Genomic DNA, 15,976 nt, shown 5'->3' with positions numbered 1-15,976 from the left:
TGAGATCTTGACTGATTTCTTTAGATTTTCCCGTGATGTCAAGCAAAGAGGCACTGAGTTTGAAGGTAGGCCTTGAAATACATCCACAGATACACCTCCAATTGACCCAAATGATGTCAATTAGCCCATCAGAAGCTTCTAAAGCCATGACATAATTTTCTTCAATTTTACAAGCTGTTTAAAGACACAGTCAACTTAGTGTAAGTAAACTCCTGACCCACTGGAATTGTGATACAGTGATTTATAAGTGAAATAATCTGTCTGTAAACCATTGTTGGAAAAATGACTTGTGTCATGCACAAAGTAGATGTCCTAACCGACTTGCCAAAACTATAGTTTGTTAACAAGAAATGTTTGGAGTGGTTGAAAAACTAGTTTTAATGACTCCATCCTAAGTGTATGTAAACTTCCGACTTCAACTGTATATATAAGGGCCATTTTTCAACTTCATAATCATCATCTACAGCACCAGCCCAACATCAGCATATGTGAACATGGCAGGTTTCTATGTTTTGTAGTAAAAAATATAGAGGAATATACATTGCGTATACAATACATGGATTACTGTGTATGTGTGCCATTCAGGAAGGGAATGGGCAAGACAAAAGATTGAAGTGCATTTGAACGGGGTGCCAGGCGCATCGATTTGTGTCAAGAACTGCACCGCTGCCTGGGTTTTCAAGCTCAACAGGTAGGAGGGTTGTTTGGTTTGATGTGGTTTTAATACTGCCTATCACCACCTATCAAAAGGTGTGTGCCAGTGACACGTACTCAGTATCACGTACTCAGTTGCTGTGACAACCACAGAAAAGTTATTTCATGGTTTGTTTTCACTGTTCACTTTGTGTTGCTGCATCAAGTCTCAAGAGGCTGGCGTCAGGAGAGGAATGACAGCGCTGCCGTTATCGTGTCCCGTTTCTGTCAGACTGAAGTATAAACACCTTCTCCGCCTGCCACTCCCCAACACACACACTTTGTGGGCATTGTGTGAATGACCCCTAACTTCTTTGCTGACACTATACTGCAGGACGTTGGGACATTCCAGAGGCATGAGGTCCATCGCTCTCCATAGAGAGTACCCCCGGGCATCACGACACACACGCCGTGCCCTTCACAACCACCCGCTCAAATCGGCGGTCACACTAGGAATTTCATCGCGCGGTGTGGGGAGAGAAATCAGTCACCAGTGTCACGGGTTTAATAACCCATCTACTTAGTGAAATGTGAGTCTGGAAAACGCTAGCTAGGCTTCTCATAGTCCTAACCCTTATCATATCATAAGATGGTTATGTAAACATACTGTACAGTAGACAAAATTAAAGAAATAACTAGCCAAGGTGCTTAAAGAGCACGTTTCATGTCTCATTTGTTGGGTGTCTCTTCAGCAGTCAACTAGAGTTAAGGGCATATTTCCTTCTAAACAAAAACCCTCTGTCTGTGTCTTTGTGACACATCAATATTGAAATGACTCAATATGTCAATATGAAGAGTTTCTTTCCAAAACGCTATATTCACCAATTTTTCACATTTGTTTTCATCAGAAATGATTACTTATGGGTACATTTATGTGTGTGTGAAATATTGCTGTTCTCAGATGTATAATTCATAGATTATATTCTATTCTTTGTTGCTAAACGCTATAAAGTGCATTCGGAAAGTTTTCAAACCCCTTCCCTTTTTTCCACATTTTGTTACGTTACAGCCTTATTCTAAAATGTAAATATAGAAAAAAAAATCCTCATCAATTTACACACAATACCCCATTCTGACAAAGCGAGTACAGGTTTTTGGAAATTGTTGCAAATTTTTATATATATATAAAAAAAACTGAAATACCTTATTTACATAAGTATTCAGACCCTTTGCTATTAGACTCGAAATTGATCTCAGGTGCATCCTGTTCCCATTGACCAACCTTGAGATGTTTCTACAACTTAATTGGAGTCCACCAGTGGTAAATTAAATTAATTTGACATGATTTGGAAAGGCACACACCTGTCTATATAAGGTCCCACAGTTGACAATGCATGTCAGAGCAAAAACCAAGCCATGAAGGACTTGTCCTCAGAGACAAGATTGTGTCAAGGCACAGATCTGGGGAAGGGTACCAAAACATTTCTGCAGCATTGAAGGTCCCCAAGAACAGAGTGGCCTTCATCATTCTTAAATGGAAGAAGTTTGGAACCACCAAGACTCTTCCTAGAGCTGGCCGCCCGGCCAAACTGAGCGATCAGGGGAGAAGTGCCTTTGTCAGGGAGGTGACAGAGCTCCAGAGTTCCTCTGTGGAGATGGGAGAACCTTCCAGAAGGACAACCATATGTGCAGAACTCCACCAATCATGCCTTTATGGTAGAGTGGCCAGAAGAAAGCCTTTCAAATTTTTTATATATATATTTTTTTGTACTTTTTATTAGTAGTTACAGTCTTGTCCCAATGCTTCAACTCCCATATGGACTCGGGGGAGGCGAAGGTCGGGAGCCATGTGTCCTGTCATGTACTGTATTCATAACTGCTTTCATGGTGAAACACTGCTAAAGAATTTCAAGCATTTTTGTGAAGGAAAACACTGTTCACTGCTGGTCCACGCATATGCGACGAAGCGTTTTATATTACATATAGACATTTTTTTATTTTTTTTATTAAAACCTTATTTAACTAGTCAAGTCAGTTAAGAACAGATTCTTATTTATAATGATGGCTTACCCCGGCCTAACCCGGACAACACTGGGCCAATTTTGCACCGCCTTATGGGACTCCCAATCACGGCCGGATGTGATAAATAAAATGATAAAATCAGTTATATTTCGTCTCTCTCTGTGTTTACATCATTTTCAGAGTGGCTGAATCTCACTGGAGAAATCATCCGAGCGAGGGAAACAGCGCCTCTCTGTCTCAGTATGTGTAGCCCATGTATCTGATGCTATCTGGACCAAAAGAGTATAACATGTTGCCGCCGTAGCATTTGATTGATTGATGCAAGCAAGCATTTGGCCTCACTTTTTTCAATATTTTTTTAACCCTTTTTCGTGATATCCAATTGGTAGTTACAGTCTTGTCTCATCACTGCAACTCCCATACGGACTCGGGAGAGGCGAAGGTTGAGAGCCGTGCGTCCTCTGAAACACTACCCCGCACTGCTTCTTGACACAACGCTCACTTAACCCGGGAGCGTGCATTGCACCTGGTCCGCCACAGGAGTCACTAGAGTGCGATGGGACAAGGACAAGCCGGCCGGCCAGCCAAACCCTCCCCTAACCCGGACGATGCTAGGCCAATTGTGTGCCGCCCCATGGGTCTCCCGGCCAGTTTGGATATGGCTTCACACCAGTCAAATCACTTCCAAAGCAAAACATAATTTTCAGAAAAACGTGTCTGTTTCTGGTCTGCTTGTGTTGATGTCCTGCCGTAGCTAGCTTGCTAAATTGGCCCTTTCCTAAGCCATGGTGTCACGCCCTGGCCATAGAGAGGTTTTTATTCTCTATTTTGGTTAGGCCAGGGTGTGACTAGGGTGGGCATTCTAGTTTCTTTATTTCTATGTTTTCTATTTCTTTGTTTTTGCCGAGTGTGGTTCCCAATCAGAGGCAGCTGTCTATCGCTGTCTATCGTAGTTTTTTCTGTTTAGTGTCTGCACCTGACAGAACTGTTCGCTTTTTCGTTTTGTTACTTTGTTTGAGTGTTTTTGATATTAAATAAAATCATGAACACTTACCACGCTGCGCTTTGGTCCACTCCTTCTGACGACGAGCGTTACACATGGATGGAGATGGGGATTTGGACTTGTGTGTTTTGACTAAATTCTCTGTACAGGCCAATGATTATGACGCGATTCTGATCTAACCAGTTGTGCCACTGGCCTGAGACGACTGAAGTTCAATATGTAGCGTAGATGTAGCTTAGGAGGCTCACATGAACTAGCTACCTAACTTAGCTGGTTCATTGTTGCCCATGCGAGGAATTTAGGCTAGCAAGCCTTTTAGCTTGGTAGCCTATGACAAATAAACTGAAAGTGTACTGTATGACAAAACCATAGACCATTTTGCCAACATGAACGAGAGGATGATGGCCTAGTCTACAAGTAGTTTGTTTTTGTTTTACCTGCACACACACACACACACACACACACACACACACACACACACACACACACACACACACACACACACACACACACACACACACACACACACACACACCACACACACACACACACACACCACACACACACACACACACACACACACACACACACACACACACACGCACACATGCACACAAACATACACACACAGAAATCAGTGCCATGGACAGCCACATGATTTTTAGCAACATTGATTTGACTAAATTGTTTTTGGTACCTTTAAGTGTGTTTTCAGTGTATTAAACTAAGCATATATAGTCTTGTTGATTTGATGATGTTTAAATGTTTAAGTTGAAATGGTTCTGGAATAGCGGAGGCATTGCTCCTGTTGTCTTTGTGCTGACTTGCGGTAACTCTGTGGTTCTAAATCTTGCCTGACCATACTGCAGGTGATATAACTGTTTGGTATGTGCAATATTTGCTTCATGGACTGCTCTCCAGTTTTGTGATGAAACAAACTTACGTGTTGTTCAATTTATTCTGCCAATGTGTGACTTGTCTTTTTGTTGTCTAGGCCTTATTGTATATCACGTTGGCGTATGAACGAATGGGTTATAGAGCAAACAACCCAATTATCACAAGCTAATATGTATTTTTTACTGGCTTGGCTTGGCTTCATCCGTGATTTTACCCACACACCTCTACTGCAAACTGGATTTACAGAGGTGCCATAATACTGCAGTGTGGATGGATGTTTAGTCACTCAGCTGAATGATTCAAATTGGTCTCTCAATAATATGTGGTCGACAATCCAAGATCCACTAATGTGTAAACACATGTTATTACTCCACTGTGTATTATGTAAAGTACAAATATTTTGTGAAATGACACTCACAGTCTATAATGAATGTATTATCCATTGATTAATTAATAATTGATGAATTCATTTCTGTAGAGTCTATATTGTAACCTAAAGAAAATAGATTTATGAATCAGTAAAAAAGCTATTATTTTGATATATTTTGTTAAAATAAATAGGCACATGTATTGTTCTGTTCTGTTATTCCCTCTGTCCCGATTATGCACTGGAGTTTGATTGAACTCCCTCTCCTTCTCTCTCGCCTCTCTCTCCCCCTCTCTCTCAAAGATGAATAACAATAAATAAAGAATTGCCCCAAAAGCTTAATTATCACTTACCAATAGATACCAACTTGATGTGTTCCCTGTCCAAGAATTCAAGAGCCACCGACACATTTTCCAGTTTCATCTGTCTGAAGTTGGGTCTATTGTGGTGCTTTCTGTACATCTTCTTCTGACTCAGAACTTCCAGGAGCCCGATCAGCTTTAAACCGTCGCCAACATCCTTCTGCAAGTCAGTGATGCTCTTGTTGATGCACTTGAGGTGCTCATTGCACCACCTGGTAAAAGTGTTCTGTTGTATTTTCTTCCATGGCGCATCCTCGGCAAGGTCCTTCTCTGTAGCCGGCATCTCGTCTTCCTCGTCCCCTTCAGAGTTGTCAGTGCCCTGGTAGTACTGTGGTGGATGGCTGTAGTCATAGTAATGTGCATTATTGCTTGACATGCTGGCGGTTTCTGTGTGTGGCTTTTTATACCGAAAGATAGACCGATGTGTGAAATTATCTGAAAAAAAGTTTAGCGTGTCGATGCCAAGCGTGCGCACTATTCGCTGTGGTAAAAGTTCAAAACTTAGAGGGATGAGTTTAAGAAAATATTCCCCGAAGACTTTTCGGATGTGAAGAAGACACTTCTTGTTAGGTAGGACAATGATTAATTAAATGGTCCAATGTACAGTCCGACTTACAACCGGTCACTGGTTGTTAATTGGCAGTGGCTTGACAAATGTAGTTTCTGCTTCTTAATAGATAGACTTAGAGAATAATGTCACTTTTTGAGAAATGATGCTGGTGAGTAGTAAAGCAGCAGTTTCACGCGCAGTAGTTCATTGAGTTCGGTATGAAAGTCAGTTAAACTTGAATGGTGTGAGGTGTGCAAGAGTGGAGTATATAAAGGGACCATCGGACTACGTCACACCCGTCGTAGACCACCCATGTCATAACTACAGTCATAGACAATTTTCTATATGTGAATAACGGGAGGAGTCGGGATTGGCCGTAAGGGATGATATGGCAGTGATTCATTCACTGTGGGTCGCAACACAGTCTCACAATCAATTCGTGCATATATGTACATAATGCATTTCAGCACATTTCGTGCGTTTTTGTGCGTTTTTGTCTGGGAAAAGACACGAATTTATGTGCTTCTTAATTCGTGCGAAAATACACAAATTTAACCAGTAGGCTACACAAGCCTTTGCAACAACCATATCGACGCGATAATTTATATTTCATTTTTGTTCTTCTTAATGGCTAATTCAACGTTATGAATATACGGAAATGTTGTCTTTGTTTAACCATGTTTTAAAATGTGTCGTTGTATGCCTATATGTACTGTTTTAGACTTGCTGAACAGAATTTTTTTGAAAAGACGCACATTTACGTGCGACTTCATTCGTGGGAAATATTGTTTTATTAATGCCAATGCTGTTTTCTGTGCTTGATTTCGCTTAATACTTTGGATTCTGGTGCACTTGTAATCAGAAGGCCTTTTTGTCATGTAGGCAACCGTACCCGATTTTCTTCATAACCCATTTCATATTTCGTGGAGCCTAAATTACACAATTTTCTTCATAATGCATGTATTACATGGTAAACAGGTTAATGTAAAATAATAAATTATGTTGGCTTACACTTATGGCCTTTCCAAGGCCTTTCCATGAATTATTATTACGGTCATGTCACTCATGTTATATACTTAGGCTACTGTAACGCGTTCAACCAGTTAGCAAGTCAGAAATGTCAGGTTCCTAGTACCGACTAGCACTTGAATGCAGTATTATGCTGGCTTCATATTCTCGTGGGAAATGGGAAAATGGGAAGTTGTAACTCCGACATGATTGTGTTCAAGTGCTTTTGAAGTCTGAACAATTCTTAAACCAATAAGATTGGCCACATAATTTTCTAATTTCCCACTTGTAATTCCTATTTGGAGGGTCATTCAAGTGAAACTTCCCAGTCGGAACTAGGAATTCCCGAGTACTCCGATAGTACCTGAACGAGGCATTAGTATGTGTAATAGCAGCCTACATACATAGCCTACATCTGTCTTCAGATTTATTTTATGGGTGAKTTTTCCATTGAAAGAAATGTATTTAATCTTCCACTCCACTCTTCCGATACATTTATTTGCCGCAGACAAGATGATATTCAACAAGTAGGCATTTTGAAACTGTTCAAAGATTACTCCGAGTAATTGCACTCTTTGGGATATTTTCCAGGGAACATTTAAATACATTATCAATGGCAAATACTGTTTTCTATGCTTGATTTCACTTATTTGTGGGTGTTGCGCTCATTGCAGTCAGAAAACATATGTTGGCCGATCAAAACCCTTGCGGGTGATGTTGCTTTCTCTCCCCAAGTCGTACGAGAAAATAACGGAAAACTGACCCAAGATCAGTACTGTACACATGCAACTTCAACCCAATGTTCCAGCTCGTCAACACAATCGGCTGCAGGGGAGGTTACTTTCTGTGTTGTTCAGTTTATATAAGAATATAAATTAAATGAATCTAAGAAACTCTTTTCCAGGCAGTTTGAATGTATATTCTTATTCTGTGCAGAATCTGTGTAAATTTGACCTACAAAACAAATGCGCATCATGACTTCAACAAAGAAGACAACTTGGAACGTACCCGATCCTCCCATGCCATCATTCTCTTTCCCGGTAAGTGAAGTATGCAAATAAACCATGTGGTTCTAATCGCTAGTATGTAATGTTATGGAGATTGATTTATTGCTTTTTACGACATTTCTCAATCCACTATGCATTTTCACTGATCTGTCAAGGTTTTCAATCAAAATCTTAGCTATAAGCCTACTCAACAGTTTCAGCTAGCTAGCTAGCGAGCTAGGCTACAGTCTATGGAGTTTCATGGTGGGCGCAGGGTTTTGTTCTGGGCAACATCTACACACCTGATTAAACTAGTTTGAGTGGTTAATTACTTTAATCCACGTGTCAAACTCCTACCATGGGAGGTCTGAGTGTCTGCAGGTTTTTGCTCCACCCTTGATTGATAAATGAAGGTCACAAACGACTAAGGAACTCCCCTCACCTGGTTATGTTGTCCAGGTTAGGTTGTCCAGGTGTTCATTGAAATGAAAAAAACAAAAACCAGCCGACACTCGGCCCTCTGTGGAATGAGTTTGAAACCCCTGCCTAATAGAGCTAGTTCAACTTGTCTTTGCAACGTCTTTCTAAATTAGACAGTTTTAGATCTTGTGGAGAAAACAATTCCAAACAATGGATGAATTGGGACCACCAGACAGCAATGCTCCCATCCACAGTGAATGGTCATCTTGTTATCCATCATTCACATTCTTTACATTTTTGTACACCACCTGTATTTTTTGTGATGTAATCCACTTACAAATTAAGTACATTTTAATGCTCAGTTACATTTTTTATTAAAATAAGTATCCTACATATACAGCTGTGAAATACAATTCTAAACTATGTCTATTCTCTTTACTTTGCAGCTTCAAATAAAGACCCTTCACACTTACCACCCTTCTCTTCAGACCACTCAGTCCTACGGCTGACACCTTTAGCCTCTATCTCTCTTTCTTTCTATCCATCCTCTTGATACAGATCTCTTGATCTATCCTCTGGCTCCATTTTAAGTAAGTGGAAACTTTTTCTCTTTTAATTCAGCTTTCTTCCCATTTCTTGTGTTTTCAAAAACGAACCAGGTTGTAGTTTTAAAATGCCAACCAACTGGAGGAGATTATTCAAAATGTTTATCTTAAAATAAGTAACCAAATCCCACTGTCCCAGGTAGTGTTTCATCTGTCAACTAACGACACTCATTGCACTGTGCACCTGAGGCTATGGCAGGTAGCCTACATCTAGGTTACAATAGTAGTCAACAGTTAGTATGAGACATTACGTTACAGTGTGGCATGTTAAAGCCTCAGGCTTAGTTTTATTACTAGGCGAGGTCCATTATCAGATCGGACCCATATGATTGAGTCATTGAAACCCATGTCACCTTCAAACACACACACAGCACTTTAGTGGGTTTGAGAAGGATCAGGGCTTGATGTTTCATGTGAACTCAACGTCAGCTCCTTAGTTGGCCAAACTCTCTTTATTAATTGCTATTGTTAGTATAGTTTTTATCTCACAATCTCCAGTTCTCCTTGTCAATTCAAGCCCATTGCCAGATTGGACCTCCCTGGTACATTTCATCAGTCAAGTTATGTGTAGAGGGCTATTCTTTCTGACACTTTCATATCCACCTTTCATGCAGAATGGCTCCTGGCTCCAGCCGTAAGCTGTGTCCTAGTTGTAACACATCAACAGGAGTAGCATCAAAGAAGTGCAAGTTCTGTGGTGCGACAATAGAGCTAAAGGTCAAGTTCGAGGCCCAAAAAATGAAGGCTACAGATGAATGGGCAAATAAGACAATGAAACATGGAAGATATGCAACCTTGGTTAATGCAGCAAACACACTGCTAAGCTTTATGTTTTCCTCTAAAAAGAGTTCTGCATTTCTTCTTTAGGGATATGATAGGCCCTATGCACTTATTTGTTGTCTCATCGTGTCATTTAAGACTGTACATCTAAATGTCATTATTTGACTGATATTTGTTGTGTTTCTGGAAGTTATTTTGTCATTAATGATTCCAGGTACATAGGTTCCACAAGGTAGGAGTGTACCCCCTGCTACTCCTCAGCAAGATGAAGAAGGATAACATTTTGTCGTCACAGTGGTATGATGAATCAGACCTCAATGGCAGCAATCCAAAGGTTGTATGAGGCAATTGTGAAAGGTATTTGGACAGAAATATGTATGTTTGTCTACCTTAAGACCCTATCCCTCAACCACCACATCCGTCACACAGTATCTCTTCCCATGTCCAACTCTTCTTCACCTCCTTGGCACGCTGCTTGGTCCTGTAATGGTGGGATATTCTGTCACAATCGTCATATAAATAATTGGACCAAGGCGCAGCGTGAGTAGAGTTCCACATTTTAATGCTTGTGAAACTTTAAAAAACTAAACAAAGATATAACGATGTGAAATACGTAGCACACATACAAAACAATATCCCAAATCGCAGGTGGGAAAAGGAACACATTAAGTATGATCCCCAATTAGAGGTAATGATATCAGCTGCCTCCAATTGGGAACCATACACACACACCAACATAGAAACACAATACCTAGAAAACCCCCCAGTCACGCCCTGACCTAAAACACCATAGAGAACCCTGAGGGCTCTCTATGGTCAGGGCGTGACACAACCGTAAGCTATTTTTTGTAATTAGCTTGCCATTAACTTGTAAATAATTATCTTGTGATTTTTTTTCTTCCTGAGTCACGAATTTGAAATATATTTTTGAGTGGTTTTTAATGAACATAGCTGATAGTCATGTTTTAGGCCCTCTCCACCATGCCGCTAATTCAGCATGACGGGAGACACCTTTTCTGGGTCACAAATTTGAAATGTATTTTTGAGCAGTTTTCATGAACATGGCTGAAAGTCATGTTTTAGTCCCTCTCCACCATGCCGCTAGTTCAGAATGACGGGTGACACCGTTCTGGGTCCAAATTTTTTAACATATTTTTTGCGCAGTTTTTACATGAACATGGTCATGTTTTATGCCTTCTCCACCATGCTGCTAGTTCAGCATGACGGGAGACACCGTTTCTGGGTCACAAATTTAAATTTGAAACATATTTTTGAGCAGATTTTCCTGAACATGGCAAAAGTCATGTTTTAGGCCTCTCCACCATGCGCTAATTCAGCATGACGGAGACACCTTTCTGGGTCACAAATTTGAAATGTATTTTTGAGCAGTTTTTCATGAACATGGCTGAAAGTCATGTTTTAGTCCCTCTCCACTGCCGCTAGTTCAGAATGACGGTGACACCGTTTCTGGGTCCAAATTTTTAACATATTTTTAGCAGTTTTACATGAACATGGTCATGTTTTATGCCTTCTCCACCATGCTGCTAGTTCAGCATGACGGGAGACACCGTTTCTGGGTCACAAATTTAAATTTGAAACATATTTTTGAGCAGATTTTCCTGAACATGGCCAAAGTCATGTTTTAGGCCCTCTCCACCATGCCGCGTAGTTTCAGCATCGTTTCTAGTCATCTCTCCTCCTAGGCTTTTACTTCTCTTGACTTTATATTGCGATTGGCAACTTTCATAAATTAGGTGCATTTCCGCCACCGACCTCGTTCGTCTTTCAGTCACCCATTTGGGTATAACCAATGAGGAGTTGGCATGTGAGTACCTGCTTCTATAACCAATGAGGAGATGGGAGAGGCAGGACTTGCAGCGCAAGCTGCATCAGAAAAATAACTGACTTCTATTTTAGCGCTTGGCAACTCAGACGCTCGTTGGCGCGCACGAGTAGAGGAGTAGAGGACCTTGTGCATTTAAGGTAAAATAACAACTCAATGTTTATATCCCAGGACAAAGTAGGTAGCAACAGCAAGCTAGCTAAATAGTACAAATTAGCTAGCAAGTGCAAGCTAGCTAGCTAAATTGCCATAAGTGTGTAATGCTTTTGACCTGTCCCCAAATTAATGTAATTGGTTCAGAGTTTGTTTTGATATTTTAACCTGCGTGTCGTGATCGCGTTTGGTGTGGTGAGGCAAAATAAAGTTATGCACGATGGCGCACGGGCGCAGTCGGTTTGGGTTCCCGAGAGAGCAGCATACTGGTAAGTCAACTTTGTTTTCTAACTTTGTAATCATCTGTAAAGTTGTTTTTACATGCAATCATACAAGCTAGATATATATTTTGTTTAAAAGCCTGTTGTCATTCATTGGTTGTTTCTTTGGAGCTAGCTAAGCTATCACTAGCTAGCTGGATAATATTGAGATGTACAGTAGGCAAGAATTAACGTTACAGTATTACTGATTGACAATATAGCCTTCTCACTACTAGTTGGCAAGTTGGTTGATATGGGGTGCAGTAGCTAGCGTCGTTGTTATTCGTTGGGTCCCTTGACAAAATTATGTTATTTTTGACTTGGTAAAATAAGCTAATGGTTGTGTGCACTCTCGCTAGATAGAATTGTGTGGTTTGGTGGCAGATTTTCAAAAGAAAATAGACATATACACTATACCATCATCAATTCTCAATCAGATGCGATACACAGCAAACCCATATTGAATTTCATTCATAAATGTGGACACTAATTATTGTTAATATTCCAATTCTCTAGGCCCTCCATTGCCAAACCTGAAGCACCCTGTCCCGAGCAGGAAAGACAAGGAAAAAGTGTTTGCTTAAGGTACAACTTCCTATTGAGAAAATAAGACAACTCAATGTCCTGTTTAGATTTACTGACATGAAAAGAAGCATATACAAGCAATCTATCAAATGTATTATATAAAGCCCCGTTTACATCAGCAGTTATCACAGCAGTGGTCCCGTGTGGCTCAGTTGGTAGAGCATGGCGCTTGCAACGCCAGGGTTGTGGGGACCATTCCCCACGGGGGGACCAGGATGAATATGTATGAACTTTACGATTTGTAAGTCGCTCTGGATAAGAGCGTCTGCTAAATGACTTAAATGTAATGTAAATGTAATCACAAAGTGCTAATACAGATACCCAGCCTAAAACCCCAAAGAGCAAGCAGTGCAGATGTGGAAGAAACCTAGAGAGGAACCAGGCTCTAAGGGGTGGCCAGACATTTAGCCAGATTATTCTTCAAGATGTTTAAACATTCATAGATGACCAGCGGTAACAAATAACAGAGGTTTATAGAGGGTGCAATAGTTCAGCACCTCAGGAGTAAATGCCAGTTGGCTCTTCATAGCTGAGCATTTAGAGGTTGAGACAGTAGGAGTAGAGAGACAGGATCAAACAGCGGGTCTGGGACAAGGTAGTACCTCCGGTGAGCCTTGAGCATAGCTGCAGACAGAAACGGCAGAGACTGGATCAGCAGCACGACTAGGTGGACTGGAGACAGGGACAGCCAGGAGTCGTCCGGCCAGGTAGTCCTGAGGCATGGTCTTAGAGCTCATGTCCTGCATTTAACTTGAGTGTAGACTAAGCCCTAGAGGTTTGTAACTTCACATGGTTTAGCCTACTTGTCAATCCAGATCTAAATATTGGATATACTTTTTAATGTACACTGTTGATAGTAATTTTTCCCAAGCTAATCACTGAATGGCCTACTACAATGATGTGGTCAGGTTGAGACTTCTGAGTCATAATAGCACAGAACACACACACACATCAGATTGCAAGGGCAAGTACAATGAGCAGTTGGGAAAATGAAGTCTGCTGTGTGGGTTGCCAGACATACACACCCAATCTTAATTCATTTGTTTTATTGTATTTATTATGGATCCCCATTAGCTGCTGCCACGACAGCAGTTACTCTTCTTCGAGTCCAGCAAAATTAAGGCAGTTATGCAATTTTAAAATCATTACAATACATTCACAACACATTAAGTGTGTGCCCTCAGGCCACTACTCTACTACCACATATCTACAACGACAAAATCCTTGTGTACGTGTGTGTACACGTGCGTATGTTATTGTGTGTATGCATGTGTCTCTTCACAGTCCCCGCTGTCCCATAAGGTGTATTTTTATCTGTTTTTTAAATCTAATTTTACTGCTTGCATGAGTTTCTTAATGTGGAATAGAGTTCCATGTAGTCATGGCTCTATACTACTGTGCACCTTCCATAGTCTGTTCTGTTTAGGTTAGTGTGTAGTCAAGGCTTTGTCATTCAAATTATATTGTGCCCATTTTTCAGATCTGCCAACCTGCTCAGTGGGTGAGAGGTAACTGTCTTTCCACCAACCTGTTCCAGGCCTGGAATGGCACGCTGGAACTTCCAGAGGCTTGTAGACCTGAAGCAGTGTGATGTGGCCCAGATAATTATCAAACACACGTTTACTGAATCACTCACTCTGTTTTGTTGTGTAATTATTTTAACTTAAGAAAATTGTTCCTCTCTTTTAGATCTGACACCCCTATTAGCTCAACCACAGTCTTCACAGCTGCAGTTTGCCCCTGTATCTGCTACACCGGTCACGACAGGTGATACAGGTAATTATCACATGCATGTGTACACACACGCACACTCCCTCGCTTGGGGCTCTATTCAATCATGTCCGCTTTAGCCGACATCCACATAGCGGTTGTTTTGGCGGTGTCTGAGGTGGAACTGTTAGAGCTGTCAAATCCACAAGCGGTTCCTGGCATTATACCTAAAGCGGACATTGCCATTGGTTGCACGGAGTCGCATTAACAGAAATCTCATGCAGCCCTGTTTACAAGTTAGAACACTGGAATTTGAGATGTAATCTACACCTCGATTAGGCTGATAGAAATCCTCATTATTTCGTTGAATGATTTTGAATTTGAGCGGCATTAATTCTATATAACCTACACTTTCTCGTTCTGAACTTGTAACGAGAGTAGGACGGGTGTAGTTTTGTGACAATGATCAAGAGCTGCTGCTTACTGATTTGATAGATCCAACGCAGTTACACCTCAGACACGGCCAAAACATCAGCTATGTGGGTGTCGGCTATCACCGGTTAACGCTTGATCGGATTTAATCTAGGCCTTACACTCATTCTGTCTATTTAGTTGTATAATTATTGTCAGTTAAGAAAATTGTGGCTCTCTCTTTTAGATATGCCACCCCCAGCAGATCAGCTGCAGTCACAGCAGTCCTCTACTGTGGTATTTAGTTTACCGGCTGCACCAGTTCCTACTACACTGGCCGTGAAGGGAGAAACTTTTGAGGATACCCAGACGGATACAGGTAATTCAGAATTATATTGCATATGCTCACCCTCACCAACAGACGTACACACAGACATGTTGTTGAGCTGTATACTTACTGTCACTTTGTGCATCTCTCTTTCAGATCTGCCATTCACTCCACCACTGGCTGACAGCCTCACCCAGAAGTGCATACACTGGGCCTATCAAGACTGACAAGCAGAGATGGGTGGCTGACAAGGAAAAATAAAACAACATGTACTCACACACATTATCCACAATGTAAATAAGTAATTACTTGTTTCTTTAATGTTTGCTCCATTTTATTTTAGGATTGGCGATATCTACTCCTACATATCCATTCTCAGTATCTACATAATTACTCTAAATATCTATCAAATCAAAGTGTGATTGATAATGTTGTAAATGACTATGGCTTAATGTGAAGAGTTTGAGGAAATTATGTGAGCGCTTGTGAATTTGACAGCTCTAACACAGTTCCACCTCAGCCCGGTACGTCCAGTGACGGTTCACAGTCCAGAGCTTCAAGCGACGGTTCACAGTTCAGAGCCTCCAGCGCCTGTCCACTGTCCGGAGACTCCAGCGACGGTTCACAGTCCAGAGCTTCCAGCGACGGTTCACAGTCCAGAGCTTCCAGCGACGGTTCACAGTCCAGATCCTCAAGCGACGGTTCACAGTCCAGAGCCTCAAGTGACTGTACACGGTCCGGGACTCCAGTGACGGTCCACGGCCCGGAGCTTCCAGTGACGGTCCACGGCCTGGAGCCTCCTGCGCCGGTGCTATGGCCGGAGCCTTCCACTGCGCCGATGCCCAGTCCAGGCACGGTGTCCAGTCCCGTTCCATGGCCGGAGCCTTCCTCTGCGCCGGTGCCTAGTCCAGGGTACGGCGTCCAGTCCCGCTCCATGGCCGGAGCCTTCCTCTGCGCCGGTGTTCAGTCCAGACACGGCGTCCAGTCCCGCTCCATGGCCGGAGCCTTCCTCTGCGCCGGTACCCAGTCCGGGCACGGCGTTCAACCCGGCTC

The 15,976-nt window shown here is 41.8% G+C and overlaps 1 protein-coding gene and 2 long non-coding RNA genes across 4 annotated transcripts in view; 2 read left to right on the top strand and 1 right to left on the bottom strand.

Moving 5' to 3' along the window:
• LOC111953025 (filamin-C) overlaps nucleotides 1-6,051 on the bottom strand; it is a 59,017-nt gene extending 52,966 nt beyond the window's left edge. Inside the window, exon 1 of the mRNA XM_023972096.3 lies at nucleotides 5,276-6,051. Within this exon, the coding sequence (XP_023827864.1) occupies nucleotides 5,276-5,660 (385 nt within the window). The 5' untranslated portion in view covers nucleotides 5,661-6,051. The remainder of the gene's footprint in view (nucleotides 1-5,275) is intronic.
• Nucleotides 6,052-7,678: 1,627 nt separating this feature from the next.
• LOC111952968 (uncharacterized) lies at nucleotides 7,679-10,054 on the top strand. Its single transcript, XR_002875792.3, has 3 exons — nucleotides 7,679-7,882; nucleotides 8,695-8,838; nucleotides 9,929-10,054. It is a non-coding gene; the product is annotated as an uncharacterized lncRNA (long non-coding RNA).
• A 1,877-nt stretch (nucleotides 10,055-11,931) lies between these two features.
• On the top strand, nucleotides 11,932-15,289 carry LOC111952107 (uncharacterized). Of its 2 annotated transcripts, XR_002875685.2 has the most exons (4): nucleotides 11,932-12,474; nucleotides 13,955-14,250; nucleotides 14,843-14,974; nucleotides 15,080-15,289. It is a non-coding gene; the product is annotated as an uncharacterized lncRNA (long non-coding RNA). The 2 variants fall into 2 exon arrangements; XR_011474224.1 differs by lacking the exon at nucleotides 11,932-12,474 and having other exon boundaries at nucleotides 13,725-14,250.
• The last annotated feature ends 687 nt before the right edge of the window (nucleotides 15,290-15,976 follow it).

Source organism: Salvelinus sp. IW2-2015, linkage group LG26 (assembly GCF_002910315.2).
Source record: "Salvelinus sp. IW2-2015 linkage group LG26, ASM291031v2, whole genome shotgun sequence".
NCBI lineage: Eukaryota > Metazoa > Chordata > Actinopteri > Salmoniformes > Salmonidae > Salvelinus > Salvelinus sp. IW2-2015.
The sequence above is the reverse complement of the archived record's forward strand: the minus strand, read 5'-3'. Positions and strand labels throughout refer to the sequence as shown.